This window comes from Lithobates pipiens, unplaced genomic scaffold, assembly GCF_037356315.1.
Source record: "Lithobates pipiens isolate NorthernLeopardFrog02 unplaced genomic scaffold, aLitPip1_a1.2 Scaffold_13, whole genome shotgun sequence".
Taxonomy (NCBI): Eukaryota; Metazoa; Chordata; class Amphibia; order Anura; family Ranidae; genus Lithobates; species Lithobates pipiens.
This window is the reverse complement of record NW_027507718.1, coordinates 375,844,487-375,872,121: the sequence shown is the minus strand read 5'-3', so window position 1 is coordinate 375,872,121 and position 27,635 is coordinate 375,844,487. Positions and strand designations below refer to the sequence as shown.

The 27,635-nt window shown below is 44.9% G+C and overlaps 1 protein-coding gene across 1 annotated transcript in view; it reads left to right on the top strand.

Moving 5' to 3' along the window:
- The first annotated feature begins 13,184 nt into the window (after window positions 1-13,184).
- Window positions 13,185-27,635, top strand: part of AGA (aspartylglucosaminidase) — a 45,991-nt gene continuing 31,540 nt past the window's right edge. The window contains exons 1-3 of the mRNA XM_077477251.1: window positions 13,185-13,337; window positions 18,708-18,861; window positions 23,633-23,745. Of these exons, the coding sequence (XP_077333377.1) occupies window positions 13,217-13,337; window positions 18,708-18,861; window positions 23,633-23,745 (388 nt within the window). The 5' untranslated portion in view covers window positions 13,185-13,216. The remainder of the gene's footprint in view (window positions 13,338-18,707; window positions 18,862-23,632; window positions 23,746-27,635) is intronic.

Genomic DNA, 27,635 nt, shown 5'->3' with positions numbered 1-27,635 from the left:
TACATTTTCTCTGTATCTAGGTGCCAACCAACTCAACTCCTCTCAAATACGCAGTGAAGTGAACAGCCTCAGATGATACACAGAGACTAAACAAATTCTACATAAGTTTAAGGCTTTTTGTAGACGGGATGTTTTTAAAACCGTTTTTACAACCTCTCCTGAACAATTTAACTTTGGATAGTACCTATGCTGCATTTTGCCGCGTTTGTGTTTAGAATCATTTTTTTTTCTTCAAATTAGACAAAAATGAAAAACGTCTGTAAATAAAATGCAGTTAAACACGAGTTAGCACGTTTAGAAGAATTTGGCACTTGAAATGCCTGTAAACTCAGCTTCTGAACACATTTTTTTGCATTCCAAAAAATGCCTCTACACTCAACTGCCTAGAAATTACTGTAAATGACCCTGTGTACATGGACAGATAAGATAACATAGAGGAGAGTTCAGGAGCTGTTGAAAAAAACTCCCAACTGCTCCTAAACATCCATTTACCAGCAGCAGTGTACATGAGGCCTTATTGCAGTCTTATCTTCTCTGCATCTATTCAAAAGGGCAGAATCCTATTTAGGCTAGGTTCACACTATTGCGATGCGGGAACGCCGCGAATCCGCGGCGTTTTCCCGCATCGCTCACCTCCCGCCGGCAGTTCACACTGCCCTATGCGGACGGCTGGGGGTGTCAATGTTATGTTAATGACACCCCCAGATCCGTCGGCATATCGCAGTGCGATCTGCCGACTCGCACAGGAATCGGATCGCATGGTGTGAACCCCCATGCGATCCGATTCCGTTGCGGACCCAAAAAAGGGTCCTGTGCGAGTTTGCTGCGGGACAGCTGCGAGTTCAGCCATACTATCTGTATGGCTGAACTCGCAGTGCTACGGAGATCGGATGTGATTTGCTGTGCGAATCACATCCGGATCTCCCCCCGCAGCAGTGTGAACCCAGCCTAAAGGATTTTGTTTTGTATTTTTTAAAATCCAGCCAACCGATGTACCAATATGTAATTAATGTACCTCAGTTGCAGAAAAATACAAGCTTTCTTTGATTTTGTGAACAAGGCCTCACCTTAGCCCTTTCTATATTTCTTAGAAAGCTTCATCGCTTGCTGGCATTTAGATTTGGGGTGAAGAAACCAGTAAGACACAGGAAGGAGTTAACCAGCTGACCTCATTAGCACAACTAAGTTTTCACACCACCCCCAGTAGTCCTCCACGTGTGCATTTGCCTGGCTTCCCCAGCGTCTCTTCAGATGGGCTTATGCTGCATGCTAATCTCCCTAGGGCAGCATGCAGCCCACGGGACACCCCTGATGTAGTGCAAGGGCCTGCCTGATTGGATACAGAGTGATTGGACAGATGGCGTGTCCTCCTATGATATAGTTTTGGTAAATCTAAAGGAGATTGTACAGATTGTATAGTGTATGGCCCTCTTATACATCTAGTTGTGCTTTCAGTGTGATTGGTAACTGACAAATGCAGTAAAAAATTTATAACTTACACCATGCCAAAATGTCCCATGAGCTACCTTTGCCACGTGTAGCGCAGCCCATTGAAATCCACAGGCTACCCTATGTTTGTCACTGGAAAAATGAGCCAAAAAACATGCACTCCCACTACTGTAGGTGTGAATGGGGCCTAAAAGTGAAATTGATGCATTTACACAATAACAATGAGGCTCCATGTGTGTTTCCAAATGCATGGCAAACTGCACAGAAAATGCGAGCTGCCATATTTCAGAAGACCTGCAAATGTGCATCGTGTTTGTGTTGTCAGGATATGTTAAAGGCACCCCAAGTGTGGCAAAAAACTTCTGTAGCGCACCATGCTCCACTCCAAAAAAAAGTTCTAGAGCTTCTCTGGGGCGATTGTTGCAAGTACATTCCTATGTACTTACTATAAAGATGGCCATGCAGTAGGCAATCTGATTGTAAAAACAACAAATAGAGAGGCGCCTCTGGGTGCAGTAGCTTTAAGTAACAAGTTTAACCACTTCAGCTCCGGACCAATAAACACCTTAAGGACCAGAGGTCTTTTTGCAATTTCGCACTGCGCTGCTTTAACTGGTAATTGCGCAGTCATGCAATATTGCACCCAAACGAAATTTGCGTCCTTTTCTTCCCACAAATAGAGCTTTCTTTTGATGGTATTTGATTGCCTCTGCGATTTTTTTTTTTGCGATATAAATGGAAAAAGAGCGAAAATTTTGAAAAAAAAAGATATTTTCTTCTTTTTGTTATAAGAAAAATCGAATAAACTAAATTTTAGTCATACATTGAGGGCAAAATTTATTCAGCCACATGTCTTTAGTAAAAAAAATGTCAATAAGCGTATATTTTTGGGTTTGCGCAAAAGTTATAGCGTCTACAAACTAGAGTACATTTTCTGGAATTTACACAGCTTTTAATTTATGACTGCCGATCTCATTTCTTGAGGTGCTAAAATGGCAGGGCAGTACAAATCCCCCCCAAATGACCCCATTTTGGAAAGTAGACACCCCAAGGAAATTGCTGATGGGTATGTTGAGCCCATTGAATATTTTTTTTTTTGTCCTAAGGGATTGAATAATGACAAAAAAAAAAAAAAAAAAATTTTTTTTACAAAAAGTTGTCACTAAATGATATATTGCTCACACATGCCATGGTTATATGTGGAATTGCACCCCAAAATATATTCCGCTACTTCTCCCGAGTATGGGGATACCACATGTGTGGGACTTTTTGGGAGTCTAGTCGCGCACGGCACCCCGAAAACCAATCATCACCTTCAGGATTTCTAAGGGTGCAAATTTTTGATTTAACTCCTCACTACCTATCACAGTTTCGAAGGCCATAAAATGCCAAAATAGCACAAAACCCCCCAAAATGACCCCATTTTGGAAAGTAGACACCCCAAGCTATTTACTGAGAGGCATGTTGAGTCCATGGAATATTTTATATTTTGCCACAAGTTGCGGGAATATTACAAACTTTTTTTTTTTTTGCACCAAGTTGTCACTAAATGATATATTGCTCACACATGCTATGGGCATATGTGAAATGACACCCCAAAATACATTCTGCTGCTTCTCCTGAGTACGGGGATACCACGTGTGGGACTTTTTGGGAGTCTAGTCGCGCACGGCACCCCGAAAACCAATCACCACCTTCAGGATTTCTAAGGGTGCAAATTTTTGATTTAACTCCTCACTACCTATCACAGTTTCGAAGGCCATAAAATGCCAAAATAGCACAAAACCCCCCCAAATGACCCCATTTTGGAAAGTAGACACCCCAAGCTATTTACTGAGAGGCATGTTGAGTCCATGGAATATTTTATATTTTGCCAAAAGTTGCGGGAATATTACAAACTTTTTTTTTTTTTTGCACAAAGTTGTCACTAAATGATATATTGCTCACACATGCTATGGGCAGAAGTCAAATTACACCCCAAAATAAATTCTGCTGCTTCTCCCGAGTACGGGGATACCACATGTGGGGGACTTTTTGGGAGCCTAGCCACGTACGGGACCCTGAAAACCAAGCACTGCCTTCCGGATTTGAATATAAAATGCTACCAAAAAACCTGTTAGCGATGGCAGGGATCAGGCCTGACTCTGCGATCGCTGCAGTTATGTGTTTAGTGTTTTGTAAGTGACAGTGATCGATCGATACTGCACTTGGGTGGGCTGGGCAGAGGGGCAAAACGCAGGTGCCAGCAGGTATCTGGGCTGATCCCGCTAACAATGCGTTTTTTTGGAACCCTAAACTGCTGGGGACGCTAGTATAGATCTGATCAGATCAGATATTGATCTTTTCAGATTCTATACCACTACGGGAGGTGTATGCTTTGCGTGTGGGTGTAAGCGGTACTGGCACTAACCTAGCGCTGCCTGGGGCGACGCAAACCCTGACCCTAAAACCTAATTGATATCACCCGCCGGGTGATCAGGGGGTTAAACCTTTATTGGGTAATAAATGGTGGGTGCCCTGATGCTATAAAAAACAAACTAACCAGAGTCACCCGTAACACTTATACGGTGATCAGTGGTGAAAGGGTTAACTAGGGGCAATCAGGGGGTTCAAATTTTTATTAGGTAGTATATGGGGGTCCCTGGCGCTATATAAAAACCTGACGGGGAACCTAAATAACTAACTGGCTAACCAGCGTCACCAGTGACACTTATACTGTGATCGCTGGTGAAAGGGGGTGAAAGGGTTAACTAGCAGCAATCAGGGGGTTAAAACCATTATTGGGTAGTATATCGGGGTACCTAGCGCTATAAAAACCTGGCGGTGAACCTAAAAAAATAACTAGCTACCTAGCGACACTGATGCAGCGTTCAGAAAAATTATCGCTTAGTGACACTGGCAAAAGGGGGTGAAAGGGTTAAAACCATTATTGGGTAGTATATCGGGGTACCTAGCGCTATAAAAACCTGGCGGTGAACCTAAAAAAATAACTAGCTACCTAGCGACTGTAGCGACACTAATGCAGCGATCAGAAAAACGATCGCTTAGTGACACTGGCAAAAGGGGGTGAAAGGGTTAACTAGCGGCAATCAGGGGGTTAAAACCATTATTGGGTAGTATATCGGGGTACCTAGCGATATAAAAACCTGGCGGTGAACCTAAAAAAATAACTAGCTACCTAGCGACACATGCAGCGATCAGAAAAATGATCGCTTAGTGACACTGGCAAAAGGGGGTGAAAGGGTTAACTCTAGGGGCAATCAGGGGGTTAAATCTTTATTGGGGGGTGATAGGGGGCTACCCTGGACCTAACACTAACTGTCCTGACAGCTTTTACTGTCACAACTGACACTGAATGCATTGATCAGTAAAGAAATGATCAATGCAATCAGTGACACTGTGACTGGGGGGGGGGGGGGGTTTGTGTGCCTGTGTGTACCTACATGTCAGTGTAGTGTTGGTGCACACTTACTATTAGTCTTCTCCTCGTAGTCCGGTCAAAAAGACCGCCCCGAGGAGAATGACATCACTTCCTCCTTCCTGTGTAAACAATACACAGGGGAGGAAGCTTCTCATTGGCCAGGAGCGATCCAGAGGGGGTGGCCGAAAACCAACGGCCATCCCCTCATCACGGAGCGCTCCTGGACCGAACCGGACCGCCGTAACCAGCGGGAGGGGGTCCGATCGGACCCCCCACCCGCTGGAAGGCAATCACGTAAATCTACGTGATTGTGCCTGCCTGTGCCATTGTGTTGACGTACAATGGCAATACGGCGGTCCTGAAGTGGTTAATAAGCATCAAGATGTGCACTCACATGTAAAAGAAGTTAGGCAGGCATGGTATGCAAGTTTCAATTGATGTTTTCCCAGGAGAAGTATAAATAGTCCATCTGTCAAAGCTGTTTATTAGTAAGCTTCCGTGTGATGGAACCACCGGCTTCGAAAGACGGGCTCAGAGCGAGGCTTGGAACACAGTGTACAGGTGGCTCAGGGGGATGTCGTCATCAGTGAAGGACGCGTTTCGTGAGCATGCGTACTTGGGTGTCCTCTCAAGTCGCGCTCCTTTATCAACTACCTGTTGCGCATGCTCACGAAACACGTCCTTCACTGATGACGACATCCTCCTGAGCCACCTGTATGCTGTGTTTCAAGTCTCGCTCTGAGGGCGTCTTCTGAAGCTGGCAGTTCCATCACACGGAAGCTTACTAACAAACAGCTTGGACAGATGGACTAGTTATACTTCTCCTAAGAAAACGTCAATTGAAACTTGCATACCATGCCTGCCTATCTTCTTTTACATGTGAGTGCAGATCTTGATGCTTATTAAACTTGTTACTTAAAACTACTGCAGTCAGAGGCGCCTCTCTATTTGTTGTTTTTGCAGTCTTGGAACACGGTTTCACTCCTACCTGACGGCTGCCCTGTCTGCATACCCCTGGATTTAGTTCTGATTGGACCGATTCATATATTGATTATTAGAGCTAAGATTTTTATCTAATTATTTGTACTGATATTGCAATTATTAGATATATATATATATATATATTAGTACACTGGGAGACATCTACAGTGATGATTCTGAATTATGTGCCTATACTTGCTATGTGGCAATCTGATTGTACAATTTTCTTTAGATTTACCAGAACTATTGAATAGGACAACACACCTGAACAATCCATTCAATTTGTATCAAATCAGAAAGGCCCTTGTACTACATTGCTGAAAGAGATTTTAAAGGAGATTGTACAATCAGAAGGTAATATTGTAATGAGGGAGGTGAGGTCCAGAGTGATGAACGCACACTATCATGCCCTCTTCTGTTGATACAACAAGGATGCGAAGGCTTCTGGAAGATGACCTACAGGAAGTGAACGGTGAGAGAATCTTCAGGAAGTGAATAAATCTGAAAAACATTTTAAAAATTCAATTAAACTGAAAATATTTTAAACCCTTCTGTGGATGAGGCAATCCAAAAACCCATCAAATGCAGCCACTGTGTCCCATCAAATGCAGCCACTATGTCCCATCAAATGCAAACACTTGTGCCCCAAAAAAGCAGCCACTGTGCCCCATCCCCCTCTCGCTGACTGCCCAGCACTTACCCCATCTTGGTGGATGGGGGATCAGGCAGCAGGTGATGGCAGCGAGCTGTGGGATGAGCAGCGGGTCAGGCGGTGGGTCCTGTGTCCTCCATTTGTCTTTTTCCTTCTGCTAGGTGTCCAATCGGAGCACCTGTGCCTTCAATCAGGTGATGGGTATTAGACCCACGCCTCCTGATTGGCTGAGAGGTGGTACAGTGCTCCGAGTCCACCTTTTTTTGAAGCCTATGGCTCTAATCATATGCTTAAAAAAACAAAAAAAAAATGCCACTGGCACCCGGTGTCCAAAGGGGCCAGACGCCTGAATAGGCAGTGGGTACAGCGGACATGCATAGATTTATGCTATGTATGAATCTATTCATTCTACACAGAGGGGTGGCGTAAAAGAGGGGGGCGGTGCCCGGGCATTTTCCTGGATCAGTCAGTATCACAGAGGAGGGATGGTGAGATGCAGTTACAGTGTGTGAGAGCTGATTGGAGGAAAGGGACACACCTCCTTCACAAAGCACACAGGCGTTAAAGGGTTACTAAACCCTTTTTTTTTAATAACAAACACGTTATACTTACTTCCTCTGTGTAGTTGGTTTTGCACAGAGTGGTTGGATCCTCCTCTTCTGGAGTCCCTCAGTGGTGCTCGTGGCTCCTCCTCTTCTCGAGTGCCCCATTGGAGACGCACTCTCGTGTCCTGCTGCTATGTCTATTGACACAGACAGCAGGACTCGGCCCCGCGTCATTGGATTTGATTGACAGCAGCGGGAGAGAATGGATGTGCTGCTATCAATCTATCCAATCAGGTCACGAGACACCCAATAAAGCTGGTGTGTTCATCCCCAGGGTGAGAAAGAACGGGTTCAGGCAAGTAAAACCTGGGGGGGGGGGGGGGGTGTTTGCTGCATGACAGGTTTTTCACCTTAATGAATTAAGGTGAAAAAACACAAGGGTTTACAATGAATAGAATAAGAATAATAGACAAGCTCTATGCTGCGCTCCCAACCCCGTCACAAATGAATCTCATGTGTAGGGAAAACGTCTCAGAAGTGACTCATGCTGATAACAGAGGAGCGAAGCAACAGAAAAAAATGACACTTAGAGCCTTGGAGATAGACAAGTAAACACTACAAATATGCAGTATGTGCTTTGATCAGATTTCATGACCGAAGTTAACAAAAACTTGCCAACCAGCCACAGTGCATATACTGCAGCTGGCAGTACATGTATGTAATTTTGCCTTCTCATGCTAAGGGGGGTGCTGTGCAGCAAGCCCCCCCCCTTCACCACTGTGTCCACCGGATTCTGGTACTCTGGGCTTGTAGACTTATGAGCACAACTGTATTTTTGGTAAAAAAAACAAAACAAAAACAATAATTATATACTGACTGGTTTGCGCAAAAGATATAGTGTCTACAAAATATGGGATAGACCAGGGATCTCAAGGTACCGGCCCGCGTACTGGTTACAAACAGCCCACAGCTGTAAATTCAGATTGTAAATTCAGTTTTTACCTCAGAACGGTAATGGGGTTCTGAGGGTTAATTATGTAGGTTAACTTTGACATCAGTTTGGCTGGGCTGTGTTAGAGATCTGCCTGGTCATGTGTACAGTGAGGTGCACATGACAGGCCAGAACCAGGCCTGGTTGGATGTTCTGGGTATCAGCTTCCTCAGAGCCAATCATTGGGTGTGCCGGGCCCCGCTGAGGAGGGGTACTGAAGATGTTGAGGTCACGTGTTACAGGTGGTTCGTTCGTGAGGCCCTAGCGGTCTGTTCCTGTTTCCTGGACCGGGTAGCCCCACGAGGGGTCCCAGTCACGGAGCGTTTGACGCTCCGCAACATGCTTCTGTTGGTTACCCCCAATAGACCTGCCTGGTCTGGGAAAAGGATCTGTCTGTTCCCGAGTCTCGGAGCTGGCTGGTCCGAGGCACAGTAACTGTATGGAGGATTCAAGGTGTCCGGGTGTGCTCTCGGCTTGGAGAGGAACCACAGCTCGTGAGGGTGACCGGGGGAGGACTCTTCGGAGGAGGGCCGACGGGCTGGCTTCCTGAGAAGTACCTGGTTACTGAGTTGGGAAGGACATTGACGAATCCACGCTTTTTCCAGTACTCTCAAGGAGACAGAGAACGTTCCAGATACTGAGGAAAAGCTTCCTGTTCACTTTCAGATACAACTTGTTCAAGGTCAGAGATTTTACAAGTTCTGAATCAAAGTGCTGACTGCCATAATCTCTGGCTAGAGATTTGTTCAGCCTTGAAGCGCCCAGCTGCGACTGGCTACTCTCTGGGTGGTACTAGAGACTTTGTTATGTTTGCAGTTCAAGGTGTCTGAGTTTCTTCACCTTTGCCCTCTGTTCCTATACGAGACTGTGTTGTTGGATGTTACCCCTGCAAAATAAAACCTTTCAAAAGAACTTTATTGGTGTCAACGTTCAAAGTTGTTGGGTATCAAACCTGGGAACCCCTAGACATGGAAGAACAAGCCAAGCAGAGGTGACCGGTAAGCCCAAAAAGTCAAGGACGCCCTGCAAAGGGTTATGGCCGCTACACAATTTTTTTTTTTTTTTTTTTACTAGTAATGGTGGCAATCAGAGATTTTTATCGGGACTGCAATATTGCAGTGGACAAATCGGACACTTTTGACACATTTTTGGGACCAGTGCTAGAAAAATGCACAGATCACTGTATAAATGTCACTGTCAGGGAAAGGGTTAATTGTGTTCCCTAGGTGTGTTCTGTGGGGGGGGGGATGGGACTGACTAGGGGAGGAGGCCGATTGGTGTTCCTACTTAGTAGGAACACACAATCGGTCTCCTCTCCCCTGACAGAATTGGAATTTGTGTTTTTGTATACATAGGTCCTGGTTCTCACTCTGTCATGAGCGACCGCGGGTGTCCGGTGGTCATGTATCGGCTCCAGGGACAGGCTGAGGGCGCGCACACCTCCTACAGCATCTTAAAAATCTGATGTACAGTTATGATGGCTCGCCCAGGGGAGCCATCCTGCCACAGTATAACAGCGGCTGATTGGGAAACAGTTAAAGCAAGCTTGGCTCACCTAACAGAGCAAACACTGCCAAGCATCTGGCAGTAACTGGTAGCAAGCAGTAACCACCACTGTATATAGCTGAATGTTGTTTTTGAAGTTAGAAAGTTTGCATGTGGCCCCCATGGGATGGGATATGAAAACTTGTCCAGTGGCCTTCAGGTAATTTGAGTTTGAGACCCCTGGAATAGACTTATGGAATGATCTCTTATTTTTTTTTACTGGTAATGGTGCCGTTCAGCGATTTTTAGTGGGACTGCAACATTGTAGCAGACAAATCTGAAACTAATGCTGGCCATACACTATACGGAAAATCAGCCAAGCCCATTTTTTAAAAACGAACATTCGGCTGTGAGAGCAAACGATAGTGCCATCATGTAATGACCGATAAATCGTTCAGTGGACAGAAATAAATAAATTTTTTTGTTCGCTTTTTTTTACATATACCTAGTGCAAACAGTTCGGCGGAAAAACACATTTACTTTTCAATCATTCGGGAGAAAACACTCAAACTTGTCCTTCGTTTTTTTTTTTTAACCTCAAAAACGTTCCAACGATTACAGATTTTGTGCCCATTAACTGGCCGAAAAACAAACTGGCCAAATGACCGAATTTCGGATGATTTTTCATATAGTGTATGGCCAACATAAGTGACACTTTTTGGGGACCAGTGACACCAATACTGTGATCATGCTAAATAAAATACACTGTCACTGTACTAACGACCCTGCCAGGAAGGGGTAAACATCAGGGACAATCAAAGGGTTAAATGTGTCCCTAGGGGGTGCATCCTAACTGTGGGGGATGTGCTTTGACTAGAGGAAAACAGATCTGTTTCTGCTTAGCAGAAATGCAAGATCTCAATTTTTCCCTCTGACTGAACGACGATCTGCCTTGTTCAGGCAGGCAGGCCACCATTCTGCCTCTCCTAAAGACGAACGGCGTCCACTGGACCTACTGATTGGACACATTGGGAGCCAATCACAGTGGGAGTGATTCGCCAGTGGTGCGTGTGTGTGCCCCAGACCCCCTGCATGAGTACGTGATTTTGCTCAGGATAGCCACCCTGCCACAGTATGTCTGCATGGGGTGGTCCAGAAGTGGTTAACCTGTACAGACCAATCCTTTAAAGTGGAAGTAAAACCATAAATTTTACATTTTCAAAAAACAGTTACATTTCCAGCACATGCTTGGAATGTAACTGTCACATTAGATGTGCTCTCAACCAAACTGTCAAACCATCCAATGGCTGGTGTCATAGCTGATCACATGTACAGCATCACGGCAGTCGAAGATTAAACAGAGACCAAGATGGCAGCTTTCTTGGCTAAAAACGATAGGGGGGGGGGGGGGTTACTTCCACTTTAAAGCAGAAATAAAAGTACGTTCCTGAAAGGTAAAGTCATAACATGATCATATGCAATGCATACTAGCACATTTTGAAAGACTTACCTTGAAACAAAGCCCCCAGTGGCATGCTGTTACTAGAGTTGTCCCCCCCCCATCCCTTTAAACCCAAACACATTAATTACACAGGTTCTGAAGCCAATTTAAAGTGGTTGTAAACCCTTACAAACCACTTTGACCTACAGGTAAGCCTAGATTAAGGCTTACCTGTAGGTCCAAGAAATATCTCCTAAACCGTATATTTGCCCGAAGACAGGCGCACTGAGCGCGGCATTTCCAACAACGGAGCTGCCGCGCGTGTCGGCTCCCGTGCGCATGCGCGGGAGTGACATTGCGGCTCCGCCGAATGACAGCGGCGGAGCTGCGAGACCCCACCGAAAAGATGGATGCGCCGGACTACAGGGGACAGCGGTATCGTCGCTGGCTCCTGTGTCAGGTAAGTGATACATAATGGGCTACTATGTGATGCATAGTAGTCCATTATGCTTTGCCTTTGCAGGGAATGAAAGAGGAAGTAAACCCATCAGGGTTTACTTCCTCTTTAATGTGTAATTAAAGTGGGTGTAAACTCTCCCCCACAACTTTGTCCCATGTAAATCAGCAAAAAAAAAAAAACCCTAATGAACACTGCTTGTAGATATCTTCTCCTTACTTGCTTAGTATTGTTGTAATCTTATTTGTTCTTTAGAATGACATCACTGAGCATGCCCAGATCTCCCCTGATTTACGGCACACTCTCTATGTGCTTGCCGATCTGTTATCAGGACTTCCTACGGCACACCACTGATATCCCAGGAGGCTGCAGAATCATTCAGAGCTTCCTCCTACACGCCATGTGACATAACATGCAGTGTAAACCTGGCCATTACTGCAGTCTTATAAGACTGACAAAGGCAAACATTAGACAATTGGCACAAGTAAATAGTTTGAAATAAAACAAGTCAGCTATGAACAGGGAAGCAGGGTTGCCATAGAAACATTGGATTGAGAAGGAGGCTTGGTTAACAGTACAGAAAGTACTTAACGTAAGGGCAGAAATACACTCCACTGTGGACTCAGAAAACAATAAAGATACCGCTGCCTAACCCCTGGAAACAAGTTTTTAAAGTTTCTTTAAACAGTAAGCAATATGCAATTTGGGCTGGATTACAGTGGCTATAGTTTGATAATTACTTATTATAATGGTAAATGAACAGAAGCATCAGAGTGGGAGAGTTCACTTCCTCTTTAATATGTGTTTGGTTTTAAAGGGATGAGGTGGCAACTCTAGCTGTTACCGCTGACAGGGCTTCCATCTTCACTCGGCTGCTGACTTTTAACAAAAGGACACTTACCTGTCTTGGAGTCCAGCAATGTTAGCACTGCAGCAGATTTTTCCATCAGCCATCGGGTGCTGCCACTGCCATCGCAAGTAAGGGAATCCGGCAGTGAGGTCTTACAGCTTCACACCGGGTACCCTACTGGGTATTGCAAGGCTCCGCTCCTCTCTCCTACTGGCCTGGCTGTAGGGGAAGGAGGGAGCCCCAGCGATGACATCAACGGGGCAGGCTGGAAGTGGTATCAGGATACCTGTGAAAGGCAGGTATCCCCTCCTCCCCCTCGAAGGGTGCCAAATGAGGCACCGGAGGGGGGAGCAGGCAAATGAGCAGAAGTTCAACCTTTGGGTGAAACTCCGCTGTAAGGACGCAGCGGCTGGCTTTCTGGCCCGCTTCTTAGCAACCAGCTCTATACAGTGAATGGAAAGCAAAAAAGGTATATATATAAAAAAAAAAAAAAAAGCGCAAATAGCAGCAATAGAACGAGAAAAACATTGTTATAAAAACGGCGGAAAGCACAGCAGAAATGCTCACAAAGCAGCATGCATTGATGTGAATGGAGCCTTATGCCCTCCACCCGCTCTCCTATTTTTGGCACTCTTTTTTTGGGGTGTGCAGTCACCGCCCATCCTGCAGCACGCATAAAAAAGGGGCCGGACATCAGCACCCGTACATTGACAAAATATGGACGTGTGAACAAAAAAAAAATTAATTTGGGGGGGTTATAAAAAGTGAGTTCAGAGGACACCCGAGCTCATATCTCCATGCTGCTATCCCTTCAGTTCTCGGTATGAGCCCACACTATACTCAGGTGTCACCACTGACCACCCGCACCGTTGTTCCTTTTAAATATGACGCCCCATACTGAGCCCTCCCCCCACCACTGTGCACGCTCCTCTATTTCCGGGACCATGGAGGCGGCTGGCTCCCTGGTGCTGTACGTAATGGCGGTCCAGCTGTGTGCGGTGTTCTCTCAGCCCACGCTGCCTCTGGTCGTCAACACCTGGCCCTTCCGGACCGCCACACAAGCAGGTGAACGCGCTTTACTCCCCTTCTGCGGAGACGGGAACGCGCAGCCCTCACAGGGTTGCGGGGAAACGGGAGCGTGCACTTCAAGGCTCCCCCCCCCCCTGTGGGGAGATGGGAGCGCGCATGGTTTACTCCTCTCTGTCCCATTGTGGGGGGGACTCGGGGACGCGCATTTTTTTGCTCAGCTGTGAAGAGACTGGGGAGTGCACGTGATCTAGGTGTCATGTGATAGCAGCTCACAGTCAGCTGACATTGCAGGACCTGCTTCCCCAGCAACATAACAACTCCTATCAGGGCCATTCACACTAGTACTGTGGTATGTTCGCATTAGGTCCCATTCACTTAGTGGGAACTATAGTTTTCTCTGCTGGTGCTTTTCATGGGATTCTGCATGTCACTGGATTGCCCTTTGTACATTTGTTGCCCAAAGAAAGCTCCGGATCAATTTTAGACAACAAGCTTGACACTGTTTTTAAAGACGCATTTTGCCGCGCATGGGGCACCATTTAGAATTAAAGTGGCCATCTCATCCCTTTAAACCCGAACACATATGAATTACACAGGTTCTGGGGCTAAATGAATGCAGATAAGGCACCAAGTGAGTTTAATTACTACCTTAATCAGCCACAGAACCTGTGTAATTAACATGTGTTTGGTTTTAAAGGGATAAGGTTGCAACCCTATTTAGAATCAATGACACCAAAATGCATGTTGCCTGTATTGCAGAGCTTGCCACACAATTTGGAGTTGCAGGCAGAATCGCAGCGACCACTCCCGCTATTCCAGATCTCCACGTGTGAATGGTGCCGATAGGCCAAAGAGCAGAATGCACCAGGAAACCTGTAGGTTTTCTGGCAGTTCGACACAAGTGAGCGCGTTGCCGCATGTTGCACTGTAATACACATCCAGCGGCGTGGTGCATTGGGGTGCCATTCAGAATGAACGGCAATGCTTCACAAAATTGCACGACCATACATTACTGCAACACAGTAGTGAGAATGGGCCCTTAACATGTTGTTATTATTAGTTCACACCAATGCAGCTGCAGCATAATGTGTTTTTTTTTTTTTTTTGTAGCGTGTGTAGCTTCCTTTAGGATGGTATTTGGGTAATCTACCCCCTTTGTGTTGGCAGCTCACAGTGGAGCAGAGATTGGGGAATAGCCTGGCACACGGCTGAGTGACACGACATCTCCCGGTTACTTTTCAGAAGCCAGTGGGGTTGATTTACCAAAGGCAACTAGACTGTGCAGTTTTGCTCTGCAGGGTCGTTTGCTCCAGAGCTTAGTAAATTAAGTAAAACTTCACTTTAAAAAGGATACCCAATTACATGCAAGGAAAAATAAATAACAAATAATTTTGCGTGCACATGATTGGCTGATGGAAGTCAGCAGAACGTCCCCTTACTTACTAAGCTCTGGAGCAAATTCCCTTGCAGAGTGCAACTGCACAGTCTATTTGGCTTTAGTAAATCAACCCCAGTGTGCTCCATGCTGTCAGGATAAGTCAGTGCGTGTGTACACCAAATTGTGGGGCCGCCACCTTTATCACGGTCTATACATGGCTTTACCTGAATTAGTGATAATCAAAATAAGGAGGATCCAAAAATGACAATTTTGGTGTTTACTGTATATATGAATATTTCCCTGGAAAACCACACACACCATGAATTCAGGCTGTTGCACAATCTGCACCCCTTCTGGGATTTCAAATTGCATGGTTCTCCCATATCTGCTTATATAAGTAACATCTCTTCTATTCAGATGACTTTGAATCAGTGGTTCACAACAATCGGGCCACAGCTTTCCTACTGTTGAAATGGTAAAAGATAACTGCGCCACAGAACTAAAAATGAAAATAAAAATCAACCATAACAATATTAAAGGCCACACAAAAAAATGATCTCCAAGGATAAATGTTGTGCAAACCAGTAAAAGTCTCTGATTCTATAGTGCCAAAATTAATAATATTAACACTAAAAAAGTTCTTATTTCATAATGGTGAAAAAGGTGATGGTAAACTTGAATGAACAAACTAGTCCTTATTGGGCCACCGCTGTGCTCCACACTAGTAGCTAATCCCATCATCACCATTAGGAAAGCCGCTTACCAGATGGTAAAAAAGCAAATCGCCATCCCCATTGAGAACGTCTGTTCATTCAAGTTTACCATCACCTTTTTCCTCCAGTACCAAATTGAAACACAGAGTAAGGGCCGGTTCACACAGGGGGCGACACGAGGCGACACGACTTGCCGTGCCGCGACCTGACAAGTCGCCCCCGTTCTGTACAATGGAACCGTTCTAAGAGGAGCGACTCGAGTCGCTCCGACTCAGAAAAAAGGTTCCTGTACTACTTTTGGGCGGCCTCGGGGCGACTTGCATTGACTTCTATACAGAAGTCATTTGCAAGTCGCCGCTGAGGTCACGGCAGGTCGCGGCGAGGCAAGTCGTGTCGCCTCGCATCGCCCCCCTGTGTGAACCGGCCCTTAGGCTACCACAGGAATCCGGATTTACCACTGAACCATTTACAGGTTCCAATGTGTGTATTGACCAAGCCTAATCAGCAAGGTCACACGCTCTAAGGTGAGCGGCCATTACCTGGGGGGGGGGGGGGGGGGGGGGGAACACCTGAGTGCACACGCAGTACCTTAAAGCAGAGGTCCACCCTAAAGTGGACCTCAGCTCATCGGAACCCTCCCCCCCTCCGGCGCCACAATTGGCACCTTTCAGGGGGGAGGGGGGTGCAGATACCTGTACAGTACAGGTATTCTGCACCCACTTCCGGGATAGCTCTCTGCGGAAAGGGGCGTAGATTACGCCCCTTTCCGCAAGTGCCCCGCTGCCTGCTGGGAAACACACAGATCCCAGAGGCAGCGGGGACCGTCCTTATTGCGCAGCGCGATTCGCGCATGCGCAGTAGGGAACCGGGAAATGAAGCCGAAAGGCTCCATTTCCTGATTCCCATACCCAAGATGGCGGCGGCAGCACCTTACAGACGATCTAGAGATCGGCTTCGGGTGCCGACATCGCGGGCGCGCTGGACAGGTAAGTGTCACTATTTTAAAAGTCAGCAGCTGCAGTATTTGTAGCTGCTGGCTTTTAAAAAAAAAAAAAAAACGCGGACTCCCGCTTTAATGTTGGATTGATAGCACAGCAACCACTGAATCACATGGATTACATTGGAGCATTTTTGAACTTTTTTTGATTGCACAGCACATTGAATCACGTTCTCTATCTATCTATCTATCTATCTATCAATAATACAGATTTTTTTTTTTGTTTGGTTCACCATTAAATTGTTTTTAGGATTTTGATTGCTTTTTTTTTTCTCACCATATGGGCGTTTTATCATATCCCGCACGAAAGAACTTTATTTGGATTATTGTTTGTAACTTGGCACTTTATTGCTGTTGACATATAGCACATCTTTACATTTTTTTCATTTCACTATTTGGATTTTATGTTTGAAAGCGCAGCGTACTTTAGAATATTGCATTTGTATTCAACCCCCTTTACTCTGATACCCCTAACTAAAATCTATTGGGACCAATTGCTTTTAGAATAAAGAGTCCACCTGTGTGTAGTTTAACCCCAGTATAAATACAGCTGCTCTGTGAAAAGGTTTGTTGGAGAACCTTAGTGAAAAAAAAGCATCACGAAGGCCTAGGAACACAGGGACAAGGTTGTGGAGAAGCTTAAAGCAGAATTGGGTTATAAAAACAATATCCCAAGCTTTGAACATCTCATGGAGCACTGTTCAATCCATCATCCATAAATGGAAAGAGTATGGCCTAACTGCAAACCTACCAAGACATGCCGTCCACCTAAACCGACAGGCCGGGCAAGGAGAGCATTAATCAGAGAAACAGCCAAGAGGCCCATGGTAACTCTGGAGGAGCTGCAGAGGGCCACAGTTCAGGTGGGAGAATCTGTCCACAGGCGTGTCAGGACAAGTCTGATCATTGGAGGAGAGAACACCGAGTTCCCAGCATAGCTAGAGCACTGACCGCACTGTGTTCTGTTCTTCTGCTTAGTGTGGTCAGTTTCTAATAGGAAAGCAGTGGGACTGGCAGGAACAGAAGGGATTTCACAAAAAAGAAGCATTATAAAGAGAACAGGATACTTTTTCATACAAGTACATGGTACAGCAGGCACATATCAGGAATATGAAGTGTTGGGGTAACAATCACTTTAAGGCGTTATACCGCCATGCATTCTATGCATAAAGGTAAAAATTCCCCCCATACTTACCTACCATAGCCCCATTGTTCAGCGGTGTCTACAAGAGCCTCAGCTGTCCAGGGACTCTCCCTCATTTGCTGAGACCCTGGCTCCCATTGCTGTCAATCACAGCCAGGGAGCCAATGAGGAGAGAGAGAGAGGGGGTGGGGCTGAGCCACCGCTCTGTATGTGAATAGACCAACAGAGCAGCAGAGGCTCAAGAGCTAGCCTGCTTGGGTACCCCCATAGCAAGCCGTTTGCTCTTGGGGAACTGGGCACAAGGAAGGGGCCAGGAGTGGCGGCGGGGGACTGGAGTTGGTTTGTGCAAAACCACAGCACAGAGCAGGTAAATATAACATGTTTATTATTCTTTTTTTTATTCAATATCACTTTACTCTTCCTTGCAGTCATATAATGGTTACGTTAGATCAGACATACATAGCAGACACCAGACAAGCAAAAATTGTTTATACTCCTACAATAAAAGTACATATGGGAAATGTTGTGTTTGAGCAGTGCAAACAGACTGTTAAAAGGTCACCATCATTTTCCTTCCCTCTTCCTACGAGCTCTTAGTCCCCAGTCACAGCGGTGCGATTTAAAAAAAGTTCCTGCGCTACTTTTTGCAAGTTCAGGTGCAACTTGCATAGACATCTGTGCATGAAGTTACACAAATGTCTTCCAAGTCACACCTAAAGTCGTGTCGACGGGCAACTTTGAAATCGCGCAGCTTCAAGTGAAGTCGCACAATTTTAAAATCGGATTCAGTATGACCGAAGACTAAAAGCTCATAACATTTTACATATTTTGCCTTCCTATACTTTTATTGTATGAATATAAACTTTAACCGGATGTACACTTCTGCGTTGTGGTAATGTGTGTTACCGCAATGCGTGATATGCACAACATGTATTGGCGCACCTTTTGTTTTTAACAGGCTCCAACGTAGGAAAGCAGAGCACCTGGCAACTAGGAGTGTGTGGGAGAAGTAGAAGACAGAGCTTTCATGCTAAAAGTGGGGGCAGTTAGAAGCAAGTAGGCAAAAGTGTAGCCATAAAGTTAAAAGCAAGTACTAGCTTTCTATTGTGATCAGCAGAAGCCTAGTTACAGGTGTACAAATATTTTCCTAACAAAAATCTGTTTTTCTCTTCAGCATGGAACATCCTTGCTTCTGGCAGATCTGCTTTGGATGCAGTTGAGAGAGGCTGTACACAGTGTGAAATTGATCAGTGTGATGGCTCTGTAGGATATGGTGGAAGTCCCGATGAAGCCGGAGAGACTACACTGGATGCTATGATTATGAATGGGTATCCTCTCGTTATTTATGCAGATTTTAGAAAATACTTTAATAATATGAAATGAAATGGTTTAATGTGTGCCCTTAATCTATAAGTTGCTGCCATTGATATTAAAATTTGGTTAGCTCTTAGCCCTTGTACACACGGTCGGAGAATCCGTCAGAATGTGTCCTATCGGACCGTGTCGTTGGATAATCCGACTGTGTGTGGTATGCATTGGACTGATTCCGTCGGACCCAATTTTCCAACATGTTGGAAATATTTTCCGACCAACTGGTTCGATCGGACATACTCCGATCATGTGTAGAGAATTTTGATCGGACCAAGTGCCATGCATGCTCAGATCAAATTCCTACATCAAAGCTATTGGCTACTAGCCTGAATGAAGTCCCATCGTAACGAAATTACGTCACCACGTTCTGAATGATCGGATTTTTCGACAACTTAGTCTGACCGTGTGTATGCAACAGTTTCGGACAAGGTCCGACAGGCAAAATCCGATGGATTTGGTTGGCAGAATGTCCGACTGTGTGTACAGGGGCTTAGAGGTGGGTAGGCAGTTGGTAATGCTTTAGGACTCACACTTGTGCAGCTACACTAGAAAAATGTAGGTCTCTGCAAGGGCACACAGAAAACAATTGTCCTCTGTGTCCTGTTTACACTTGAACTTAGGTGAGCAGCGATGGAGAAATCTGCAACATATCTGCAGTTTTCCATCCATTGCTGCAGTTAACCACCATCTCTGTTTCTACACAGGCACTACACATCATTTTTTTTTTTTTTCTACAATATCTACTTGGAAAAGTTTAAAATTACTTGTATAGTAAAGAATAGATTTCCTCAAATTGGGATTTTAAACGGGCCACAACCAGTATTCGTAAAAAATTGTTACATGATATCTTTGTCTCTGCACGCAGAGTGTGTGAATAAATGAATTTAATACAATTAAAAAAAACATAACTACATAGTAAAATAAAGAAAAAAATACCTAGATCAAGGTTTGATCTAGGTCAGTGCCAGGGTTAGCGTTTGGGTCAAGTAAGGATCAATGGTCAGGGTTCGTATATTTTGGTCAGGACTTTTTTTTTTTTTTAGACCCCTTTCACAATGGGGTGCCTTTCAGCGCTAAAAATAGCACCTGTGAAGTGCCTCTCATGCCTCCCCAGTGTGAAAACTAGAGTGCTTTCACACTGGGGTGGTGTGCTTGCAGGTCGGGAAAAAAGTCCTGCAAGCAGCATCTTTGGGGCGGTGTGGACTGCTCCCAAAACACCCTGCGCATTGAAATGAATGGGCAGCGTTGCTGAAGTGCCTGCAAATCGCTTTGGCAGCACTGCAACATGGGCGCTTTTAACACTTTGGCTACTAGCGGGGGTGAAAATCACCCTGCTAGCGGCCCAAAAGAGCCGCTATAACATTGGTAAAGTGCCACTAAATGCAGAACCACAGTGTGATAGTACCCTTAAGCCTCGTACACATGATCGGATTGTTGGCCAACAAAGCGTCAGACTTTTGTCCGAAGGGCCTGTGCCAGGGACTTGTCTTGCATACAAACGGTACACAATTGTTGGCCAACAAACACGAACGTAGTGACATACTATGAGGAATTTAAGCTCTTGAGCACCACCCTTTGGGCACCTTCTGCTAATGTCGTGTTTGGTGAGCATTGATTCTGAGCATGCGTGTTTGTACTCTCAACTTTTGTGTGACGGACTTGTGTACACACGATAGGAAAATCTGACAACAGATCGTTGTCCGCCGAAAATTTACTAGCCTGCTATCCAACATTTGTTGGCGCAAAAATGGACAACAATTGTCTGATGGAGTGTACTGACGGTCGGATTTTAGGCCAAAAGTCTGTCATCACACAATTCCCTGCCGAAAATCCAATCGCGTGTACGAGGCTTTAGTGTCAGTGTGTTTTAGCAAATACAATATATCTCTAAATAAAAAAAAATATATACTATTTTGGGCCAGTTTTCCTTTCATAATAATATATATTTTATATATAAATATATATATATATATATATATATATATCTCCATTATCATTTACCACTAAATTAAAGCCCAATTTGTCCTGAAAAGTATTTGGTATAATCTACTTGACTAACCCATGCCAAAGTTGCAAAATTGTGCTTGGACATTAGGATTTGTTTTACACTTGGGCGTGAAGGAGTTAAAGGTGCATTTTGCAGCGTCAATCATGACAAAATCGCACCACGTTCGTGCGTATCATATTGTGTGTTTTGCAGTGATTGCAGAGCAATTTGGAGTCGCAGGCAGAATTGCAGCGATTCCACCTGTTATTTCAGATCTTGAAGTGTAAGTGCCGGTTCACACAGGGGCGACTCAGATCCGACTTCAAGTCGCCCAAGTCACCTCAGGTCGCATAACATGTAGAAATCAATGTAAGTGAATGAGAGCTGTCTTAATGCACACTACTGAAGTCGCTCCGACTTCAGAAAAGGTTTCTGTACTACTTCAATCCGACTTCTAGGGGACTGGTACCCATTGATTTCAATGGAGGTCGCCTCCAAGTCGGATCTCCGTCTATACAGAGGCAACTCTCAGAGAGTTATCAGCTCTCAAAAGGAGTTCCCCCCTGAGAGCTCGTTCTCTGATTGGCCACGGCAAGTCGCCTGGCCTGGGGCGACTTAAAGTAGTGTTGTAAGTCGAGTCCAAGTCACGTCACGTCACGTCAAGTCACGTCCAAGTTGCCTCCAAAAGTCGTGTTGCCCCTGTGTGAACCAAGCCTAAATGGGGCCTGAAGCCTGTGTTTTTTTTGTTTTTGTTTTTTGTTTTTTTGTTTTGTTTTTTCATATAACCTCATTGTTTTTGTGTTGGGTACATGTTTTAGAAGGTGTCCCTAAACATCTGATCATCTAAACATTACCGTTTATTTTCTGCCTAAAACTTTTGTTGTTGTTTTTTTTTTTTTTTTTTAGGTCCAATTCTGTAAAGCTTCCTTGTTCGTATTTTTTATTTTTTTTATTTTTTTATTATTGAAAGAAAGAGCAATCAATCTCAACAGGATGCATCAGAAGGAAAGATGAGGGGAGGCAATAGTAATATAGTAAATTATTGCAGAGGTAGGGACTCAGCCCTTTGTAGCAAAACATACAATCGATAACAACAAAGCATTAAAAAAATAAAAATAAATTGTAAGGCTGGCCATACACTATACAATTTTCTTGTTCAACTTTTCTTTAGATGTACCAAAACCATATAATATGAGGTCAAACCTAAACCCTTTCAATTTGTATGCAGTCAGGCAGGTCCTTTCACTACATACTTGAAGGTAAATCTGAAGGAAATTGAATAAGAAAATTGTAAAGTGTATGGCCATCCTTAGGCTACATGCCATGGGTTTGTTTGAGGACACTTAGGGGATTATTGGTATGTGAAGATCAGCAACCAATGTGATTTCTATGAACAAAGGCTCTAGTCGGGGTTGTCCTGAAGTTCACCAACCAACAGGTGTTTGAGAGTTCTTATTCTGTAAAGCTTCATTCTTTAATGGGATGTTCCCAAGGATGATCTATGGTAATTTAAAGCTTATTTCTCCAAATTAATGTAAAAACAATTTTTCAGTCCCCCACTTGAAAATCGGTAGACATGGCAAAAGATTCTCAGGAAGCCTGTAATATAAATATTAGCTGATACACTATTGCCCCCCTGCTAAATAAGTAGGGATATGCCAGCATATGCTTTGGTGAAATGGCCCAAAATTCACTGTTCACCTCCAAAGTCAGTGGTAGGTAAAGTCAGTTTGCCTTAATGCAAGCAGATGGATCTCACAGTGATAACTAATTAACTCTGATGGTTTTCCCGATGGAATTCCGACGGAATTTGTCTCAAGCTGTCTTGCTTACACACGGTCACATCAAATTCCGATTGTTTATAACGCGGTGATGTACAACACGTACGACGGGACTAGAAAAAGGAAGTTAAATAGCCAGTAGCCAATAGCTTCTGTCTCGTAGTTGAATCTGAGCATACGTGATTTTGGGCATGTCGGAAATTGCATACACATGATCGGAATTACCGATAGAAAGTTTTTCCGTCGAGAAAATTGAGAACATGCTATACATTTTTGGCTGGCGGAAATTCGGACAGCTAAATTCCGATGGAATATACACACAGTCGCATTTTCCGATGAAAAGCTCTCATCTGTCTTTTTCTGGCCAGAATTCAGTTCGTGTGTACGCGGCATTACTGTAATGCCCCGTACACACAAGCGGAATTTCCGTCTGAAAAATCTTGGATGGTTTTCCAACGAAATTCCGCTCGCGCTTGCCTCGCATACACATGGTCACACAAAAGCTCTCTGAACTTTTGACCGTTAAGAAAGTGGTGACGTACAACACTACAACGAACAGAGAAAATTAAGTTCAGTGCTTCCGAGCATGCATCGAATTGTTTCCGAGCATGCGTGTTTTTTTGCGCGTCGGAATTGCATACAAACGCATTTTCCGATAGGAACTTTTTCCGACCGAGAACCTGCTCTCAATCTTTTGCTGGCGAGAAATTCCACCAGCAAAAGTCCGATGGCGCATACACACAATCTGAATTTCTGACCAAAAGCTCACATCGGACTTTTGATGTGTGTACGGGGCATTAGGTAGCTATAATAAACAAAACAGTTTTTTTTTTATTTTTTATCGTCTGACCCTTTCAATAATTTAAACCTACATCATGAATGTAATTTGTGTGGAAGCATTATACAGTTATGCTGAGCCTGTTCTTATAGACACCCTTTGTCATGTTCTCTACATTTTAGTAGCACTATGAAAGTTGGTGCTGTTGCCAGTCTTAGGAGAATAAAGAATGCCATTGGTGTGGCCAGAGCTGTGATGGAGCACACAAAGCACACGTTCTTAGTGGGAGAATCGGGTAAGTTATAATTTTTGTTTCAGGAAAATATAGAGCTACACGTGATATCCTTAAGGCCCCATTCACACCTGAGCGTTTTGTAGCTTGAAGCCTGAAGCTACAAAACGCTGGAGGGGAAAAAAAAATCAATTATTCTCCATGGAGATGATTCACCTCTCCACTCGCCTGAAGCCAGAAGCTCCAAAACGCCTGAAGCTCAAACAAGTTCTGGAACTTTTTTTTTTTTAGGCAGATTTGGTTGTTTTTCTGCTTTTTACATTGGGGACCTTTTGACTTGTACAAAAACACGGTAAAAATCAATGCAAAACCGTGGTAAAATCGTGCAAATTTCTGCCTGAAACCGCTACACTCAAGTGTGAATGGGGCCTTAAAGTAGAATTACAGCAAAAACTTTTTTTTTTCATTTTGGAGAGATTAAGGGAGGGTTATCACCTCTGTCAGTTTTTTTTGCTTTGAAAGAGATTCTATATCGGCTTGATGTACCTTTTTTACTTCATGTCTTATAGCTATAACAAAGAGTGTCCACATTGGAAGATTTCCCCTTTATTACTGTTCTGGTAACAACTCAGCTTTTGATTTCCTTTCATTTTCAGTGATAACAGTCACTGGGACAAATAGAGAAGGTCAATATTCTTAACAAGGACACAAACAGCAATAAAATCTGACAGGTGTTCCAATCCCTCGCCACTTTATCCACAGCTAAAAAATTTTGGGCTTTAATTCTACTTTAAGAATCATCTTATGATTAGTTAGAAGTTATATCTGCCAGTAAAAGTGTTTTCTTTTTGTTTACCTGCCTACCTATAGTAAAGCACTGTATAGTTTGTCCTGTTCAAATATGCTTTACATTTTCACAAGCAAATGCTACAGCCAGTAAATATACTGGTTGTGTGTAAAGTACATTTGCTGCTTTTTACATTCTACTACCATGAGGCTGGAAAATGTAGCAGATAAATCTATACATATAATTTAGAGCAGGGTTAGGCAACCCTCGGCACGCGAAGCCTCTTTTGCCAGAACTCGACTCCCTCCCCATCAGCAGAGCAGTGCAGGGAAGTGTTGGTGAGGCACTAATGCATTCCAATTTCAGAATTCAACACGCTGCACCTGGGCACTGTGCCCCCACACATTGTTTGGTTCTCTAACTTAGCTTCCTGTTTCCAGGAGGAGGAGTACAGTCTTGGCCACTGCTAAAGCCAATGACAGTCCTGTTAGCCCCATCCACCATCTGGAGGAAGATGACTCGCTTGGTTGCCACTACCAATCTCAGAGAGCAGGGATTTCACTGATTGAGAAAACCACAATCGGGTGACAGTTTGTGGAATTACTGTTGAGCTTCTGGGAACTTTTTTAAAATTTATTCCTGAACCTTTGCATTCCTTACTACTGAACCTCTGCACTCTGTGTCCCTTTTAAGCCACAGCCAGTATTCAGCACAATGAAAATTGCACCCAACCACTTTTTCTCAGCTGCGGCGGCCCAACTTATTATATTGCTCACAGGCCCACTGCTTTCAGAAATGCCCCTGACCTGAGCGCATCATTGCGCATCCATTTCAGATGCTCGTATGGGACATCACATACAAATACGTGGGCTGGATGCGAGAGTTGGATCAGGATGAGTGTGCCAGGACAGGTAGATGTCCCATCTCTGCTTCCTTTCACCACTCTGCATATCACGCAAATCATAGATGAGAAGAGCGTACAGCGGTGGGGAAAATGAGCAGGAGGTATTCAGAGGTGGAACAGAAGAGCAGGACGGTACAGCGGTGGGGCAGATGTGCAGGGAGGTACAGTGGTGGAAGAGAATAGAAAGGTGTTCAGCGGTGGGACAGAAGAACGGGGGGGGGGGGGGGTACAGTGATGGGCCATATGAGCAGGGGAGTTCAGTATTGGGTCAGATGAGCAGGGAGGTTCAGTGTTTGGGCAGAAAAGCAGGGGTGTAGAGCAGTGGGGTAGATGTGCAAGGAGTTGTATTGGTGGGGCAGAAGAGCAGGGGGTACAGAGGTGAGACAGATGTACAGGAAGTACATTGATGGGGCAGAAGAAAAAGCTGGTTACAGTGGTGCGGAAAATGAGAAGATGGGTTCAGTGCTAGGACAGATGAGAAGGTGGTTCAGTAGTGAGACAAGAGCATGGGGATACAGCGGTGGAGCAGATGTGCAGGGAGGTACAGTGGTGCAGCAGATGAGCAGGAGGGTTATAGTGGTGGGACAGATGAGCAGAAGAGGTTCAGTGTTGGGCCAGATGAGAAGGGGGTTACAGTGGTGGGAAAGATGAGCAGGGGGGGGTTCAGTCTTGGGGCAGAGGAGAAAGGAGGTACAGTGGTGGGGCAGATGCACAGGGTGGTACAGTGGTAGGGCAGATGCACAGGGTGGTACAGTGGTAGGGCAGATGCACAGGGTGGTACAGTGGTAGGGCAGATGCACAGGGTGGTACAGTGGTGGGGCAGATGCACAGGGTGGTACAGTGGTGGGGCAGATGCACAGGGTGGTACAGTGGTGGGGCAGATGCACAGGGTGGTACAGTGGTGGGGCAGATGCACAGGGTGGTACAGTGGTGGGGCAGATGAGCAGGGTGGTACAGTGGTGGGGCAGATGAGCAGGGTGGTACAGTGGTGGGGCAGATGTGCAGGGGGTTGTACAGTGGTGGGGCAGATGTGCAGGGGGGGGGGGTGGACAGTGGTGGGGAAGATGAGCAGGGGAGGTACAGTGATCTGAGGTGTGAAGGTGTATGAATTGATGCTCATCTGAGGTGTGGAGTTGCAGGAATTGGGGTCAATCTGAGGCGTGCAGGATGTTAATTTCTCACTACTAAAGTAGTTTACAGCATTTATTTTATAATAAATCCTTTTCGTGATTGAGAGTGTGAAGTTGAAGTTTTTGTTATAAAATCGGCATGCTCAATTTCTTTGAAAATAATTTTGGGCACACTGTGCTCAAAATGTTGCCTACCCCTGATTTAGAGGTTAAATGATCAAATCTGTGTTCTTTATGAATTATTTTAAGGCCTCATGCACACTGAACATTTAGTGGACTGCTAGCATCCATCATTAATCACAATGAAGGTCGGCCATTGATCCCCTTGGAAGAAAATGGCCTGCCCAAGGCTCCATAGCTTTTCACTCAGCACCACTTCCCCCTCTAAGTAAACAAAGGGGCAGGGCATCCGGTAAAGGCACCAGGTGACCCCCACCCCCAAGACAACATTCAGAGATTGGGTGGTGGTTTCTTAATGGCTGATGACTCATCCTGCTACTGACAACAACCAGCACAAATTGCACTGTTATTCCCCGTACACACGAGCGGATTTTCCGTCGGAAAAATCTTGGATGGTTTTTCCGACAGAATTCTGCTCAAGCTTGGCTTGCATACACACGGTCACACAAGTTCTATGAACTTTCGACCGCTAAGAACGTGGTGACGTACAACACTACGACGAGCCGAGAAAATGAAGTTCAATGCTTACGAGCATGCGTCAAATTGTTTCCGAGCATGGGTAGGAATTTTGCGCGTCGGAATTTGTACAGGCGTTGGAATTTCAGATCGGAACTTTTTCCGACCGAAAAATAGAGAATATGCTCTCTATCTTTTGCTGGCAGGAACTCCGCCAGCAAAAGTTCGATGGAGCATACACATGGTCGGAATTTCTGACCAAAAGCTCTCATCAGACTTTTGCTGGCAGAATTTCCGATCGTGTGTGTGTGGGGCATAAACATCGTACCTCTCCAGTGTTAGTAAATCAACCCCTATGGGTCTACAATCACTCTAGCTTTCAGTGGAGCCGGTTCACACTGTCCAGGGTGGATGCAGTGCGAATTTGAAAAGGGTCCTGTGCATTTTTGGGTCTGTGTTGGGCCCCTTTCACACATGCGGGCCATATGTCCCTATT